Source organism: Kogia breviceps, chromosome 15, assembly GCF_026419965.1.
Source record: "Kogia breviceps isolate mKogBre1 chromosome 15, mKogBre1 haplotype 1, whole genome shotgun sequence".
In the NCBI taxonomy this organism is placed as follows: Eukaryota; Metazoa; Chordata; class Mammalia; order Artiodactyla; family Physeteridae; genus Kogia; species Kogia breviceps.
The window spans coordinates 2,304,783-2,321,337 of record NC_081324.1 but is presented as its reverse complement, the minus strand read 5'-3'; the positions used below and the strand labels follow the sequence as shown (position 1 = coordinate 2,321,337).

The 16,555-nt window shown below is 45.4% G+C and overlaps 1 protein-coding gene across 17 annotated transcripts in view; it reads left to right on the top strand.

The window, feature by feature from the left end:
- Positions 1-16,555, top strand: part of ZNF236 (zinc finger protein 236) — a 132,082-nt gene that overhangs the window by 14,789 nt on the left and 100,738 nt on the right. For all 17 annotated transcript variants that reach the window (XR_010836922.1, XR_010836920.1, XR_010836921.1 and 14 more), the window contains exons 2-6: positions 1,592-1,734; positions 2,958-3,122; positions 12,113-12,291; positions 14,801-14,925; positions 15,233-15,405. Coding sequence is in view for 11 of the 17 variants with exons in the window: in XM_059039731.2 (XP_058895714.1) it covers positions 1,592-1,734; positions 2,958-3,122; positions 12,113-12,291; positions 14,801-14,925; positions 15,233-15,405 (785 nt within the window). In the remaining 6 variants the exon portion in view is untranslated. The remainder of the gene's footprint in view (positions 1-1,591; positions 1,735-2,957; positions 3,123-12,112; positions 12,292-14,800; positions 14,926-15,232; positions 15,406-16,555) is intronic.

The window sequence follows — 16,555 nt, the reverse complement described above, 5'->3', positions numbered from 1 at the left end:
ATTCTACATCCTGAAATAGCATTTTAATTTTGCGTTTTAGAAATTAAGTTGAGGGGCTCTTTTCTTGTTGTATTCAGGCTTTAGGTTAAAACACTACTGAGTTCTTAAAACACAGTTGTCAACAGATATTTTTGCTTGTGCCTTTAGTGTTTCTTCCCATAGTCCAGACTTTTCCAAAGGGAATAATACAGCAATTAATGTGGTCCCAGTAATTATTTTATTGGGGCTGGGGAGTCATACAACATTTTGTTATTAGTTTGGTGTAGAGATTTTGAATGTATGGACTTTGAATGTGGATATAGAGTTAAGAATAAATGGAATAAAAATTGTGTATATCTTTCCCTTAGTAGATCCACTTTGTTTCTGAATGAAGTTACAGTCTTGAATTACATCAGTATTTCTTAGAACTGGAATCGCTTTACTGGAGGATCTGCCGGGAGGATTTTTTGGAGCTCTTGTCGGCTTTCTCCATCCCCTTCTGCTCTGTTTCCAGCACGGTTTCACCCCACCTCCCATCGTTGGAATTTCACAGCTCTTGCTTTTAAGCAGATTCTGCTGTAGACCAGGAGGACTGTTGGCCAAACAGGGGACAGCAGGCCATTTGCTCAGAACAGGCATGTAAAGGTCTAGAGAAAATGCTGGAATGCTGTGTTCACCACATGGACGTTTGAGAAATAGAAGATGTTCCTGAGCTTTATTGAGTCTTAAAATTAACCCATCACCCTACTTCCAAATTTCTAATATTTTGGGGTCAAGTTGGATACAGAGAGTTGTACGTGACATATTTCTGTCTTTGTCTAGTTAATATGGATTGTATATTTGTGCCGAAATTATAAGACTTAGAGTATTATTTTCAAGAATTGAAGACGTTTAGGACATCTTTATTTTATGACGTTCTTGGTAAATTTTTGTGATTACTGCATATTTGTTCTTGTTTGAAAATACTTTTACGTTTATAGCCATTTACCTAAATGTAAGCACACGGTACACTGGAAGGTGCGCTGTAAAACCTGAGGACTGTTCAAAGCGCTGCAGTTCTTTACCTCCCTAAAGCCGTAACTATGGGAGAGAACAGAAGCTTTCGCCTTTTTGACTTTATCTTGCTTTGCAGCAGTTTTCAGAGGTAGATTGAATTAGTGAATCCGCTTTTATAGTTCTACTAGAGTATTGTTTACTGAGTGATTTAAGAAACTGGGTTATTGATGAACGCTCAAAGTGACTTAGAGGAGAAGTGCCTCTGATTTGTTGTGACTTAGAAATAGTATTGAGCAGGCAGGCAAGGTTAAGAAACACGATGGCTTTTGTGTGTCGTTGAGTGGGTATAAAGCCTCAGGAGTTTAGTTTCAGGTCTCTAACAGTCCTGTTCACAGGTGTTAGAATCCTGTAGTCCCATGTCTCTGTCATCTCAACATTTCTCATTTCTAACTTAAAAACGTGTCCATTAAAAAAAGTTAAGGTACCATTCATTTCATCTGAAATCTCATAAATCTGACATAATTTGGTTTTGAAACAATCACCAAATAATTTAGTTTCATTTATGTGCTGAGAATAACAACTGGTATTTATTGTTTATACTTATGCAACTTTATAGATGGAGTTTTAACATTGAATGCGGAGAACACTAATTATGCCTATCAAGTTCCAAACTTCCATAAATGTGAAATCTGTCTGCTGTCTTTCCCAAGAGAGTCCCAGTTTCAGCGCCACATGAGGGATCACGAGCGAAATGACAAGGTATGTATTTTGCGAGGGACGTCGGAGACGTGAGCGTTGGAGCGGGGGAGCTGTGAAAGCCAACATGTGAACGTTTTTCTTATTCCTAAATTGTGGAACATTCCATATTGTGTAAATAAAGACTTTAATGTTTTGTTTTTAGTTGTAGTGGTATTTCTACTCATCATTAGGTAATGAGAGAAAGTGAGAGCTAGTCTGGTGAGTCTAATGAAGTTATTTATGAGTGGACAAAGAAATAATCTTAAAATACGACTTTCTTCAGTAGTTTCAAGTTCCCTTATCTTGATGTGTTTTTCTCCAGCAGGGACTGTTACCTTTAAGTGGTCTTGCATTTCAGGAAGGTATTTGAGATGTCCCCAGGGAGCAGCGCTCTCTTAAGTAGGGATTTGAACTCCCTGGCCGTGCCCCTTGTGGGGTATGTCAAGAGGGTTAGTGTCCTAGTGGAGTCAGCTGCCTGATAGTTGGAGAGCGGCAGTTACAACTACAGTGAAAAGAGTGATGGCCGACTTCCCTCTAGGTTAGGAGGATGTAAGCTAGTGAGCCATCTGAGACCAGAGAAACACCAGGGATCTCTTTTCTGGAGGAAGGGGTCAGACCAACTGCAGCCTTCCTTTCGGCATGAGTGATGCTGCTGTAACTGTGATAATGTGGTACTGACACCCGTACCCGCTGGCGTCACTCTCCCAAGCTGAAAAATCTGACGTACTGGCCCATTAGGGTCTTGATATTTACGAGAGAAATACCAGTGATGACTTTCTCTTTCTCCCAGTAAGTGGCAGAATGCCTTCCACTTGGGGGGAATTGTAGATGCGGATAAGCAACTCTGTTAAAGTCTCGGGACAGTTTGCACAGTTGCTTAGTTCACTGGAGGTGATTTTGTTTGCAGCAGAGTGCAGTTGTCACAGAAGAGGGGGAAAATCCCACCCAATGAGTTGAAGTGTCTCACTTTCATTTTCATAGCGGCTACATTCCCATACATTTATATGCAGCATTTCTTATAGAAGTATTTTCTGTATAGGTGTGGTGTCTCCTTATACTCCTTTGTGAAATTCTGTAAGGAGCTTTACTGTGTCTGTTTTGGATTTATTGACTCCAGGGCCAGAAGGCCTTCAGAAGTTCCCTAGAAAGCTTGTCTGTGGATTATGGCGCTTGTTAATATTGGAATGACACTTATTGTGGACAGACTGTGTTTCAGTGGCTTCTCGATTTTTTTCTCCACCTAGCCACATCGATGTGACCAGTGCCCCCAAACCTTTAATGTTGAGTTCAACTTGACACTTCACAAATGCACCCACAATGGGGAGGATCCTACCTGTCCCGTGTGTAACAAGAGATTCTCCAGAGTGGCTAGTCTCAAAGCCCATGTTATGCTGCATGAGAAGGAAGAGGTAATTATTTCAGCCCGTACTTTGTTCACTGATGTTTAAAATGCATCCGACCCTTAGGAGCATGTTAGGGTTAAACTAGTTTTTAAAAAAACCTTTCGTATAGGTTTCAAGGAGTCAGTTATCATTACATTTGCCTTGGCCAGTCTCCACGTCACTGGTAAAGTGTTTATTTCGGGGTCATGTCAGCACCTTGGGGCAGAGACATTTTAGTGTGTAGTATATTTGGGGGATCAAAGTGTGTCCACAGTGGCTGGCAGAGGTGCCCCCCACTCATTTTTTCTTAATAAAAAGTAACTTTTTTAGGATTCTGAGGGGCCAAAAGTAAATTTTCTGCCTGTGAAGATGGTAGAATCTCCTTGCTTGGCTCCTGGATCCCTTGACACGGAATTTGGGAGAAGAGAGGAAATTCATGATGACCCAAAGCAGTTTATGCACCACAGTGAATAGTCCTGAAAGGGCCACGGGCCTAGTCTTGGGACAGAGTGAAGGATGACAGGGCCGTGCCGCTGGTGTGCACCAGAGAGGCCTGCCTGCTCTTGGGATGGTGGGCTCACTGTGACGTATACACGGCTGTTGCTTAAAGTGTTACCCCCCACTGTTACCACAGAAAGCTAGGGAAATGCAAATGTGAAAAGCAGTCACCCAGGGATAATACAGATAACTATTTGGTATAGTTTCCTCCAGAGACAGAAAAACATGCAGCGTTTAAATTGCATATATAAAATTTGCATCCTGAAAATTGAGTTTATTTTACTTTGTATATCGGTTTGTGTCCTCTTTTTATGTCTTTAATTTTTTATATAAGATAATTTATTTTTATCTTTTAAAATCTTATTGTATAAGTAATAGATGTTTAGTTTGGAAAAAGTTAGAAACTAAAGATTAACAAAAGTAACATAAAAGAATCAATAATCACACCAGTGGGAGAGAACGCACGTGCAGTTGACCTTTGAACAGCGCGGATCTGAACTGTGTGGGTCCACGTAAACGTGGAGTTTTTCAGTCAGTATGTATGACAGCACTACATCGTGCGAAGTCGGCTGACTCAAGGCTGGGGAACCGTCGACGTGGAGGGCCACCCTGAAGTTACGCTCGGCTTTTCAGCTGCGCGCGGTCGGCGCCCTAGACCCTTGTGTTGTTCAAGGGTCAGCTGTGTAGTCTTTCAGGCTTTTAAAATTTTGGCTATACATATACTTTCCATGATAGTTCTTATACTTAAGGATAGTTATTTTAGTGCAAATACATACTGTTTTGTAACCCACTCTTTTCCTGTAATACCTTGTGAATACATCTTTTCCTCTTTCACTTACTGAATCGTGAGTGTTTTCCCCATGTCACTATTTTAAATTGCTTTATTAAAGTCTTCAGCATCTGGATATAGCATCATGATATATTTACCATTTCCTTTATTATTTAACCTTTAAGTTGTTTATACTTTTTCAGTATTATAACAAATAAATCTTCGCATGTATCTTTGTTTCATTAGGGTAGACTCCTAGAGTTGGATTTACTGAATTAACAAGGGTTTTTCAAGTTCTTTATAGAATGCCACCTTATGTTTTCGAGAGCGCGTGCTGCTTTATACCTTCTCCTGCAGACTGCAGGCCTGCCTGTCTCACTCAGCTGTAGCGCTGTCCAGAAATGGCCATTGTTTTCATTTTAAAAGGCAGAAAGTGTTCAATTTTGGAATAAGTTCACACAGTGAGACTCAGACAGCAGAGAGAGGGGGTTAGAGAATGAGACTTAAGTCTCCATCAGGCCCGATTTTCAGTCCTCCTCCCAGGAGCTGCCTGCACAGCGGTCTCTTCTGTATCCTCCCAGGGGCTTTCAGTGCACGTACACAGCTCTGCATCCCCAGTGATACCACCCAGTAGCAGTACTCTGTGCTTTTTCTTCAGTTGACTCTATCTTAGGTATTGTTGCAGCAGCCGCATGTGTTGCATTGTATGCCTTGTGTACACCTGTGTCATAATCAACAGGTCTCTGTGTAGCTTGTTTCTGCCCTTGGTGTGTAGCTGCAGTGAGCACTCTGTTCATTGACAGGTGCTGGGTCTTGTGATTTGCTTAGAGATGCTTCCCAAGTGTACAATCACTATTTTTTAAAATCCTACTGTGTCTTCTAATGCAGGGCCACAAAGTGTAGGGTGCACCTGTATTTCAGAAATCCTGAGTTCATGCTCATTCCTCCAGCCCCAGTCCCTCTGCACAGGGCGTCCACCGGCCCCCCAGTTCCTGCTTGTGTGTCGCTTCCTCCACAACGGGGCGTGGCTCCCAGCAGTGCTCTCGTCCCTCCCCTCACGTGCTCGGTGGTCCTGTGTTAACACTGGAAGTCGGTTCAGAGTTGCTTGGCCCAAACCACTGTACGTGAAGCGCCTTTCGGATTTGAAGTCAGTACAGGGTTGTTGAATTCGTTTGCTTTCTCTTTTAGGCCTCCTTCCCATTCTTATGATCTGCGGCCCTCAATTAGGGTTGGGCTCGTACGACCAGAGACAGCCCTGTGCCGGCAGAGTAGGGCTTGAGGGCCGGGGAGTTAGTCTTTGGACATGAGGGTAGTAAGTAGTAGCCGTCACAAAGATCCAAACAAGGGGCACTCAGGAGATTGGCTCCTGTCTATAATGATAAACAAATGTTTGTATGTTTCTTATTTTACTTTTCTGGTTTATTATTAATGTGGACTTTAGAATTCTGCCTAATTAAAAAGTAATTGGTATTTTAATTTTGATTGCATTAAATTTTTAGATTGTTAAAGGGGAGAATTGAATGTGTTTAAAATATTGAATCTTTATTGTCAAAGCATTCAGTAATGTTTTGTTCAGATGGGTTCAGCACATTATTTAAATTTGTTCTTAAATGTTTTAACATTTTTAAAAAATATCATTTAACGGGTCTTTCAGATATGTATTATTTGTTATCTGGCTATAGGAAAGCAGTGCATTTTTGTATATTAGTTTTGTAGCCTGCTATTCTACCAGATTCTCTGAGTTTTCAGGTGTACAACCTCATCTACAAGTAATAATTAGGTGAGGAGATTTTTGGTTTTGTTTTGTTTTCCACCTAGTACATGGGGGGTTTTAAAGTAAACCAGATCTCACCTCTCAAATTTTCGAACAATTTTGAAATAGGTGCAGGCATCAGGTTACTACCGCACCTCTAAATACTTTAGTTGTATCCCCTAAAAACAAAGACACTTTTCCTCATTATCACAAAACAGTTACCACACTCAAGAATTTAACATTGCTCTAATAATCCATCTTCCGACGTCTCCGTCGCGAGGGGCAAGGACTGACCTCTTGTGAGAGTAGGTGGAGAAGGGAGTTGTGAGCAGAAGAGACACCTCCGCCTTTGACCCGAGAAAAAGAGCGTGAGGACGGGCTCAGGTGGACAGGGGATGCAGGTGTGACAGCGCGAGTCCAGACCCTTCCTGCTGGCTTAGGGCAGCTGTCCCTTTCTTGGTTTGCAGCTTCCTTAGTCTCTGTGTCTCAGCAGGTGTTTCACTGAGCCGAACACTAAGAGTTCTTTTTCTGAAGTAGTTAAATCTAAGAGGTCCAATAGGTATTTTTGTCTTAAGTAACTTAGTAGCCATTTGAAAAACTACCGTATGTAAATTAGGAACTGCGTAGCTTTTGAAACCCTGCAATTTCCTGTTTCACATTTATTTTCACTCATTCCCTGCGTTTTAACCACGGCAACTACTGAAAGCCAGCTTCACAACGTTGGGATGTCATTGAAACTGAACAGTATTGAGCCAGTCCTCCGTGGGTCGTGGGACGGTTGTCAAGGCTTGTGTGTCTTCCCTTGAGGGCGTCTGCTGTCCCTTGGCCCCTGCGAGTCTGTCATGGTCACTGCTGCCTCCCTCTTGGGCTGGATTGGGGCTGCAGAGCCTCATTTTTCTCTGAAATGGAGACGTTGCCTTGTCCTCACAGAAGAATGAGGCGGTGGAGAGAGGCATGGGTGTGGGAAGCCTGCTTTTGGGCAGAGTGGGAGCAGAGCCTGACCAGGGACAGATACGTGGGTTGTGTTACACGTGATATAGGGGTCGTGGCTGTGAACGGACCTGTGTGGGTTGGCTGGGAGGGGAGCATGTGGCTTCTTCACAGCGCCCTTCAGCCTGGTAGGAGGTCAGACGGTTGTTTGCATCAAGGTTCCGGTTTACAAAGCGTGTGTGATGGGATAGCGAATGAGTCAGGTGTTGGCAGAGGGTTGAAATGCTGTAACATGTGGTCTAGGCCACATCAGCAAGGGGGTGAAGCCTGGGGTGTGTGTGTGTGTGTGTGTGTGTGTGTGTGTGTGTGTGTGTGTGTGTGTGTGTGTGTGTGAATCCTCTAGGGGGCTCACGGGCGGCAGGTGGGGTGGGGGGAGATGATTGAAGAGGTTCCACCTGTCCCGGCGCCCCGGGTGGACCCAGCCCTGGGGGTGATGGCATAGGGCGGGTGTGCCCCTGAGCCGGGGCCCTGCGCCTCTGCCAGCCGCACACCAGCGATGTAGGCCAGCGAAACTGCTGTGCTCCATCCTAATGCTTCTTCAGATACACCTTTAAAATTTTTCTCTACCTCCTCCATAACTGGAAAGAGAAATAACGGTAATTCATCATTTCCAGACACTCTTAGGTTTTTATACATTATTTTCAAAACCTTCCCTTCATTCTATTTTCTCTTCCACACCCTTTGTCCAGATTCTTTTCCAGATTGTCCCCCAAGTGGAGCTCACAGTCTCTGATGTCTGCTTTTACCTCGTGTACTTGTGTCGGTTTCTTGTTGCTGTGACGTTGTCTCCTGAGGTGGCAGCCCCGTCATGCGCAGCAGCTGTGATGGCAGCTTGTGCAGCCTGGTCTCATCTGAATCCTTGTTGCGTTGGTGAAGCTCCAGCTGTCTTTGTCTTTCACTGTTGTAGGAACGTAAGCAATTCATAGTTTCTGACTCCAGAGTTTTTTTTTTTCTCCAAAAGGCCTTTGAGGAACGTAAACAGTTCATAGTTTCTGACGCCCAATTTTTTTGAATCGTGTATTTTCTGAAACCAGTTGACTTTCATTTCTATTACTACTAACCTGTCTTCTGTTTTCTCTCTTGGAATATAACAGATTCTCTCTTAGATCAATAAATAGTCACAGGAGAGGAAAAGGGTTGGAATAGTCAGAAGAGAGGCTTTTGTGTAACTGTGGTTTGAAGGTGGGAATGGAAACTGTGAAAATGCTTTATCTTCTTGCCCTTGCGCCACTGTGCTGCTGGGGAGAAGGCTCTGGATGCTGAGAGTGATACTCAGCAACTGGACCTTAGTAACCCCACGCTGAACGGGCATTCAGGACTAGCGGTCTCACCTGGGCAGAGCAGCAACGACAACAGAGGTTTGCAGTGCTTATTTCTGATGGGAAAACGCGCTGGCAACATGTAAAACTAGGGTGCTCTTTTTAAAAGCAGGGTCGTGTCCGGGCGCAGGTTCGAAGTTTTCCTCTCTCAGCTAGCAGTCCGGTGTCATGCAGCACGGAGCCGGTGGGCGGCCGAGGTGGTCTGGGGCCCCACGTGCGCTGCTCTCTGTCTCCTGAGTCTTGTGGCTTGCAGCGGAGGGAGGCAGGGAGGTGGAGATCCAGAGGCGGAGCGGCCGAGTGGAAGGGGCGTGGTCGCCACACGGGGTGGTTAGCGCTTGGGAGGTCGGCCACTGCCCTGTGCTCAGCTAAGAAACCCGTCGCTGTACAGAAGAAGAGTAGGTACTGGGACACGGTTGTCAGTCTTTTCCATGTAAAAGAATGCATTTTAGCTACCTTTGCCTATTCTGTATGTTTTTATTTCTTAGTTAATTGATTTGAATGTGGTTTATTAGTATCCACTACAGGAATAATTCCTTACCCTTAGTTGCACTTAAAATTAACCGCTAAGAATCCAGCTAAGATGAAGTAGAGCCTTTGTGCCCCTCTTGCAACTGAAAATACCTAGAGATCACACAGCCGAGAGACCTAGAGGCTCCTGAGCTGGGAAGAGGGAGGCGGGCAGCTTCCAGGACTCGAGGAACGTGTGGCACGGAGTGCCCTGGGCTGCTTTCTGCCTGCTGTGCATTTGGACAGGGTGCTGGAAGAGCCCGTAGCCTCTGCCAGCAGGCATAGATGAAAACACGCCAGAAGGTTGGTTGCCAACAGCCCGGACTGGGAAGAGGGTGGTCTCACAAGAGAGAATCTTGTCGACACTGCCACAGCCCTATTCCAGCCAGATACCCTCCGAGGAACCCGGCGGGGCTGAGGAGAGCGGTCGTCTGCCCCGTCCTGCTCCCTGTCCCCAGGAAGCGGGTGGGCCTCTGCTCCCCTGACCCCTGGGATTCAGAAGCGAGTTAATCTTGCATCCGTCTCCTGGCGGAAGGAGGTGGCACCCAGACCCCCCCGCCGATGGTGTTAGAGAGCCCGGCTGGAAGCTGGCCTTGCATCCTCTGCCGGGCAGAAGCAGAGCGTGTTCTGATTCCCCGCCTGTGTAGACTCTCCACTGGCAGCACTGAGACTCGGCCAAGTGATGCAGGAGGGACCGATCTGCACGGCGCTTCCCGTCACCCCCACAGGGCACAGGGGCCCTGTGAGGTAGCCCTCCACTCCCCAGCCCGTCCTGCCTCTGGACAGGGTGACACGTGCTAAGAGATGAGCCCAGTGGACTGTGATGGAAACCAGTGCTGCCGGGGCTCAGAGGAGGGTGGTGTCCTGTGGGGTGGGCTAAGGTTTCTCTCCTGCACTGCGCGCCATCTTGAGGCAGACTCCTGTAGGAAGGGAAGAACGGCTGCTGAGAAAGCCCAGGCAGGAGCAAGGACAGCACTTGGGCATTGGAGCCGGGGGGCTCTGAGAGAAGGAGCGGGGTGGTGCAGAGAAAGGTCGTGGGTGGCCCCGGGGGAGGGGAGGCAGGAAGGGCAAGTGTTACGGGGTGAGTAGCCTAAAGGCGGTTAGTATTTATCGTATTTTATACTCTGTTTGACTTTAAAAAATTATTTTATCTTCAGCCATATGGGGGCTGATAAGAATGCCATATGTTTCCCTGGACGATCTGCTGGCCGCTTAGCGCTCACTGGAATTCCGCCGGGCCCACCTGCTGCTGGGGCGGGCACTAGCCACTGCCTCCGCCTAGAGGGCCTGCTGGGGGCTCCGAGTGCGGGGAACGCAGTGAAGTGGGCGTCGCCAGCTGCCCACAGGCCTCGCACTCCCCACTAAGACTTGCTCGAGGTGCCAGGTCCTGGGCAGGGAGGGAGGCCCATCCTGGCTCCTGGGTCTGGCTGGGTGTAACACAGCATCGGCACGAAACCTTCCGTCACGAGGCCTGTTTCGGTTGTGAGCCAGCACGTACTTGATCCTGCTTTCGCCGTATGAGCAAATTGTACATAAACCAGAGTCTCCACTCAGAAGATTCTGATCAGTTTCTGAGTAACATCCATGTGGATGTCTCCTGAAATATACTAATCTGCTCATGTGGTGAAAAAGTACCTGAAAAGAGGATGGGTCTGAGCCAAAGCAATGAAAGAATCATGGTGCGGGTGGGAGGGTAACAAGTCAGCGTTTATCTCGTGAGTGAAAGGAGAGTAGTTTGCTGTGCAGATGCAGGGTGTGGATGCCCCCAGCGCCACGCTCAAGAGAGGCGGCAAGTTTTGTTAGGTGGTTTTTAAATTTTTGACAGTTCCCAAGAAAGAAATTTCTTTATTATCACCAAGATACTAACAAGATAGTAGTTCATTATTTCCTTAAATTATTCTGTAGTAACACTAATTTAAAGTCACTTAAGTTGACGTCATTATTGGATTGCTCAAAGTATTGCATTCCTCCTTGTCTTTTCTGCAAAGGATGGTCTTGAGTAGTATCAATGAACAACCTCATGTTAATGCTGTTTCTATGCGTTTATGAGACTGTCAGGTGCAGTAATTAGAAGAAAGTCTGATGGGAAGAAATAGCTATATATTTTGTTGTTTGCAAATAATAGTTTATGCTCATTGACAGGTTACACTCATTCTTTTCCGTGTTTGGATCATTTAAATAAATAATGTATTATAGAAGGTCACATGAGTAAACTCCTTGAACTTTGTACTGAGTCAGCAGTTCGTTACTGAGTACTTCCTCTGTGCCAGGGGCACCGTTCAGCATCTTACATGCATCGTTGTACTTCACTTTATAACCACCCTGTGAGGGCAGGCATGGCTGTCACCACTGTTGCACAGACTTTGAGCAGTCAGTGCCCCCAGATACACACAGCTGGTGACAGGCAGCCTTCGCGTGAACCAAGACCCAACTCCAGAACATCTGGACCAGTGCTATCCTAATTGAAATTTGAGTCATTTAAAATTTATAGTGGCTATATTTCCAAAAGTTAAAAAGAAAACAGATGAAATATATTTTATTTTAATATATTTATGAAAACAGATCCAAAATATTCTAATTCAAATTTTAAAAGTTGAGCTATTTTACATTCTTCCTCTTTTTTTCAGTAAGTCTTTGAAATCCTGTGTGTATTTTCTGCTTATTCCATAGCTCTGTTCAGGTGCTCAGCCAGGCACTTCTGGACAGTCACGGACTCTTCGTAGTCAACTACCCATAAACCAGATTGAAAGAATGATCGGTGTTTCCGTTTAAAAATTTACCAGCTGTCATTTTGTTTTAAGGTAGTAGAGTCTATTAAACTGTCACCTTAACTTAAATTCTTTCCTGACCCTTTTGTGACATCGAAGTCATTCTGCTTCTCTTCAAGGCTTTCATGGCAGAGATGGGCAAAATGCCGTTTACCCGGCAGCCAATTTGAAACAGTTCGCTTTGCTCAGAAATTGTGTTGTTCTCTCATCCTTTTCCGTATGTTTCTATCAGGAAAGAAATCACTTTTATATGTTCATATTTGGACATGATGATGTATTTGTCAAGAGGTGAAATAGCGTTTGTCCCAGAGGAACGCGTACTTTGTGCATCAGCTGTTTACGGTAGGAGTTCTTTCGAGAGGCGATGGCTCTGAAGTGTTTGCGCTGCTCATGGGCGGTCTTTCCCTCCGCAGAACCTCATCTGCTCTGAGTGTGGGGATGAGTTCACCCTGCAGAGCCAGCTGGCCATACACATGGAGGAGCACCGCCAGGAGCTGGCTGCGAACCGGACTCACGCCTGCAAGGCCTGCAGGAAGGAGTTTGAGACGTCATCTCAGCTGAAGGAGCACATGAAGACTCATTATAAAATTAGGTGTGAGCCTTTTCTTGGGCTAAAAAAAAATTATACAGTCCATTAAAAAGGGGCACGCTTTGCTATGAGTGGTCACACATCTTGGCTGCTTTAGAAACAAGAACAGGGCAACTCATCTCCTGTGATGGTGGGATGTCTTTCATAGCATGTGTTATGTGTCGTGTCTACAGTAGGACAGGCGAGGTCGAAAATTTAAGTGTCAGACTGTATGGGTAGATGTTTTTAGCTATATTATAATGTTAAAAGGTGTAGAACAAAGTATTATTGGCAATGCATTTTCATGGGCAGGTAACAAGGTGTGTGGAGTGGATTCACAAAGGCCACATTAGCACCCTTTTTACTGAATTGGTTTATTTATACTACCTATTTAGAACTTACATGTTTAAATAGTTACTGTGCTTAGTGTGTATATAAATATATAAGTAAAACTTCATTTGATCATTTACAAACAACCCTTCAGGCCTGATACTTTTATGTCCCCATTTTGCAGATGAGGAAAGGTAGGCTAGAGAGACCAAGTAACTTGCCCAAGGTTTTATAGCCATAAGTCAAGTGTTAGGGATTTAAACGCTAATAGTCTGGCTTTAGTGCTCATAATATTAGCAACCACACCTATATTTACATACATATATACCTTTATTCCTAGTAAAACTTAACATGGCTTCGAAATTTTGTATTTGTCCTATTTCTGATTATATATTTTTTACTGATATTTCCTTCTCTTAATGCTATGAAATGCAGGGTGGTTCCTGCCCTTTGTGCTGAGTTGGTCACACGCGTTGAGCTGATCTCCACAACAAACTGTAAAAAGCCCGTATTGATGAACTTTAATGACAGTATCATCAGTTTAACTTGCCACCCTTCCAAGCTCCAGTATTTAGGAGCTATCTGTACTGTTTAACAACCAGCACCACCACAGCAAAAGGTCCCACAGCAGTTAATAAAGTCTGTAAAGTGCCCGAATGCTTTGTAGTATTTATGTATTCTCTTCGGCATTGTGTTTTGGAAGCGTGGACTGAACATCTCCATGTGATCAAAGTTCTCCTGTCTTTCCCACTCCCTTCATATTGCTGGTTGTTGACTAATGGGGTTCCCACCTGATGCTTCGTTATTTTGGCGAGTTTTAAACTCCCAAAATGTAACGTATGTGTCCCATCACAATAGATTTTTATCGTGATGACGTTCTAGCACAGGCTCTTTTGATTGTCCCCAGAAGTCTTGGAGAGGCGACTGAAGGCGCGCACGTGGTCACCGTGCACTAGAGCGCGCCGGCCCCTGGGCCTTCTGGGGGCCCGGCAGACTGCCTCCCTCTCGCGGAGCTGCCCTTTAGCAGGGGAGACAGACAGCGGCCGAGCAAGCGGATTAGCCGGTGCGGCTTTCAGGCGGTGGGCGTGTTGAGAAGGAAGTACATCTGGATTCACCTGGGGTGATGCTCCAGGGGTGGGGCAGTTGCTGAGGCACCTGTCTGATGTAGACCTTTCTTAGGAGGGCCATTTGAAGTGGGGAGCAGTGGGAGGCGGCCCTGCAGGTCTAGGGAGGGGTGCTCCGGGCCTGGTGGGCGGGGAGGGGGGGCCGTTGCCACGGTCTGAGCCGCAGGGGGAGGCCGGCGTTGGGGGAGCCGGCTGCGGGGTGGAGTGGAGCTAACAGGGCTGAGTGCGAGGCGGCAGGTTCTCGGAGCTGGAGGGCGCTGAGCCCATCCGGGAACGTGGGTGTTACCCCGAGGGCCGCGGGGAAACTTGGGAGGGTTTGGCCCACGGATCCGGCTGCCCAGCCTTCAGACCGCAGCCTGGCTGCTGTGTGGGTGAGGTTGAAGCAGGGAGACCTGTGGATCGGGGCCACGGAATGACGGCTCTCCTCTCAGGCCACGCTGGTGGCTGCAGCGTGGAGAGACGGGAGCTAATTTGGAGGTGTTTTGGGGTGCGACCAGCAGCGTTTGGAGATGGACTTGAAGTCAGGGGTGAGGGAGAAGGAAGAATCCAGTGTAACTTCTAAGGGTTAAACTTCATAGCTGGGAGCTGCCGTCTCCTGTTGTGGAGAGGAGCAGGCTGAGAATAAACAGGATTTCATTTGGGACTTGCTAAGTTTGAGGCGCCCGGGAGCCTTCAGGGGATGTCAAGTAGAGAGTTAGGTGCCCAGGGCTGGTGCTCAGAGGAGGGGTCTGAGTTGTTGGAGATGCACTTTGGAGATCACCGGCATCTAGGAGGAGCCTGGAGCAGGCAGCACACACTCGTGTCCACGTAGAAATCACACCTGCACAGGGAAAGCTTTATCTAGAAGAGACGTTCCGACTCTCCCCCCCAACGAAAAAAACGAGTTTTATGATATTGATACACAAAACTAATACAGGTGTGTGTGTGTGTGTGTGTGTCCTACGCACCTATATGTGATTGATTTCTCATTAAAGCACATTCTGATGGCCAGTCAGCTAAGCTTTCCCATAGGATTTTGGTTTAGAAGTGGTGACACAAGGGATTTGACTTACTGAGTACTTTTCCTCTATTTTTACTAGGGTGTCAAGTACAAGGTCTTACAATCGGAACATCGACAGGAGTGGATTCACGTATTCATGCCCACACTGTGGAAAGACGTTCCAAAAGCCAAGTCAGCTAACTCGGCATATTAGGATACACACGGGTACGAGATACATTTACTTTTGGGTGATTTTCCGTGGGACCTTAAGGGAAGAAAAGGTGCTTTAGAGCCAACTAGACCTGAAATTTAATCTTGTCTTTTCCATAGTTTGCTGATAACCTTGGTGTTCCTTGTGAGGTTTTGAGTAGGTAGTGAGATGTGTGAGTCTGCGGCCACGGGGGAACGTTCTGCCTGGAGGCATAGGTTCTTCGGGGTCTTGAGTGTGGGTAACTTAAGTATTTTCTTTTAATCCATCAGATGCTCGCACAGTATGGAATATGATGTTTTGATCATTTTCTCCCTCTCTTAGGTGAAAGACCATTTAAATGCAGCGAATGTGGAAAAGCTTTTAACCAGAAGGGGGCGCTGCAAACTCACATGATTAAGCATACAGGTGAAAAACCCCACGCCTGTGCCTTTTGTCCTGCCGCTTTTTCTCAGAAAGGGAATCTTCAGTCACATGTGCAGAGAGTTCACTCAGAGGTAAGCGTCACACTTGGGGGAGTGGTCCTCACAGGTGTGTAGTACATCTCAGGCTGCACGGATGGCTCTTGAGTTAAGAGTGAACCTGAGAAATTCTCCATTTTAAATGTAGACGAAGAGTTTGTGCAGAGCAGGCCCTGTTTAAAAAAATACATCTATATGTATATGTACACATAACACACAGACATACACGCAGACACACACATACACATATACACACAGACATACATATACACAGACACACATATATATACACACATTTGAACCTTTCTGGCTTATTATACATGGGAGAAATATAAAATGCTATTTTTTGTCTTTTTACCAACAGTGTTATACCTTTGATGAATAAATGTTTGGAAATAATCATAATACCATTCTTAGTTGTGGTCCATCAATCTGAATGCTAACCTGTGTCATCCCTTTAGTGAACCTGAAACAGACACTTCCAAGTGTAAGAAATTGAAAGACAAGAAATGAAACTGAGGAGAAAGTATTTTTCTGGTGCTAGTATTGCTGACTGTGCATATGGGCCCATTCACATTTTCTATTAGCAAACTATTTCAGCCAAACTGATGTTCCTAATTTTTTTGTTGTCTCCAGGTAATACTGATTTGCAGACTCTGGAAGTATTTCTCTTAAACTGGTTCAGATTTGCTCTTATTATTAGTTTTTAAAATATTTATTTATTTATCTTTGGCTGCGTCGGGCTCTTTGTTGCGGCGCGCAGGCTTCTCTCTGGTGGCCCGTGGGCCTCTCTCTAGGTGCAGCGTGTGGGCTCAGTAGACCTGCAGCATGTGGGATCTTAGTTCCCTGACCAGGGATCGAACCTGTGTCCCGTGCATTGGAAGGCGGATTCTTAGCCACTGGACCACCAGGGAAGTCCCCACCTTTGCTCTTGTTAATTGTCATGATTTGGTGTCTTATTTAGTCTAATTGTAGATTATGAAGAAATATTTAAGCAACACAAATACTTTTATCATGGATCATTTATATTATATAACTACAATACTTTGGAGGATGAAAAGTATCACATTCCTAAAAGCATGTGTATATCTTTCAGTTTTTTCCTTGGAGTAAATCCTTAAGTAACACTAAAATGAAGAAAACCCTACATACTTCATATAGTTTGTAAAGAGACTGAGAATTTCTT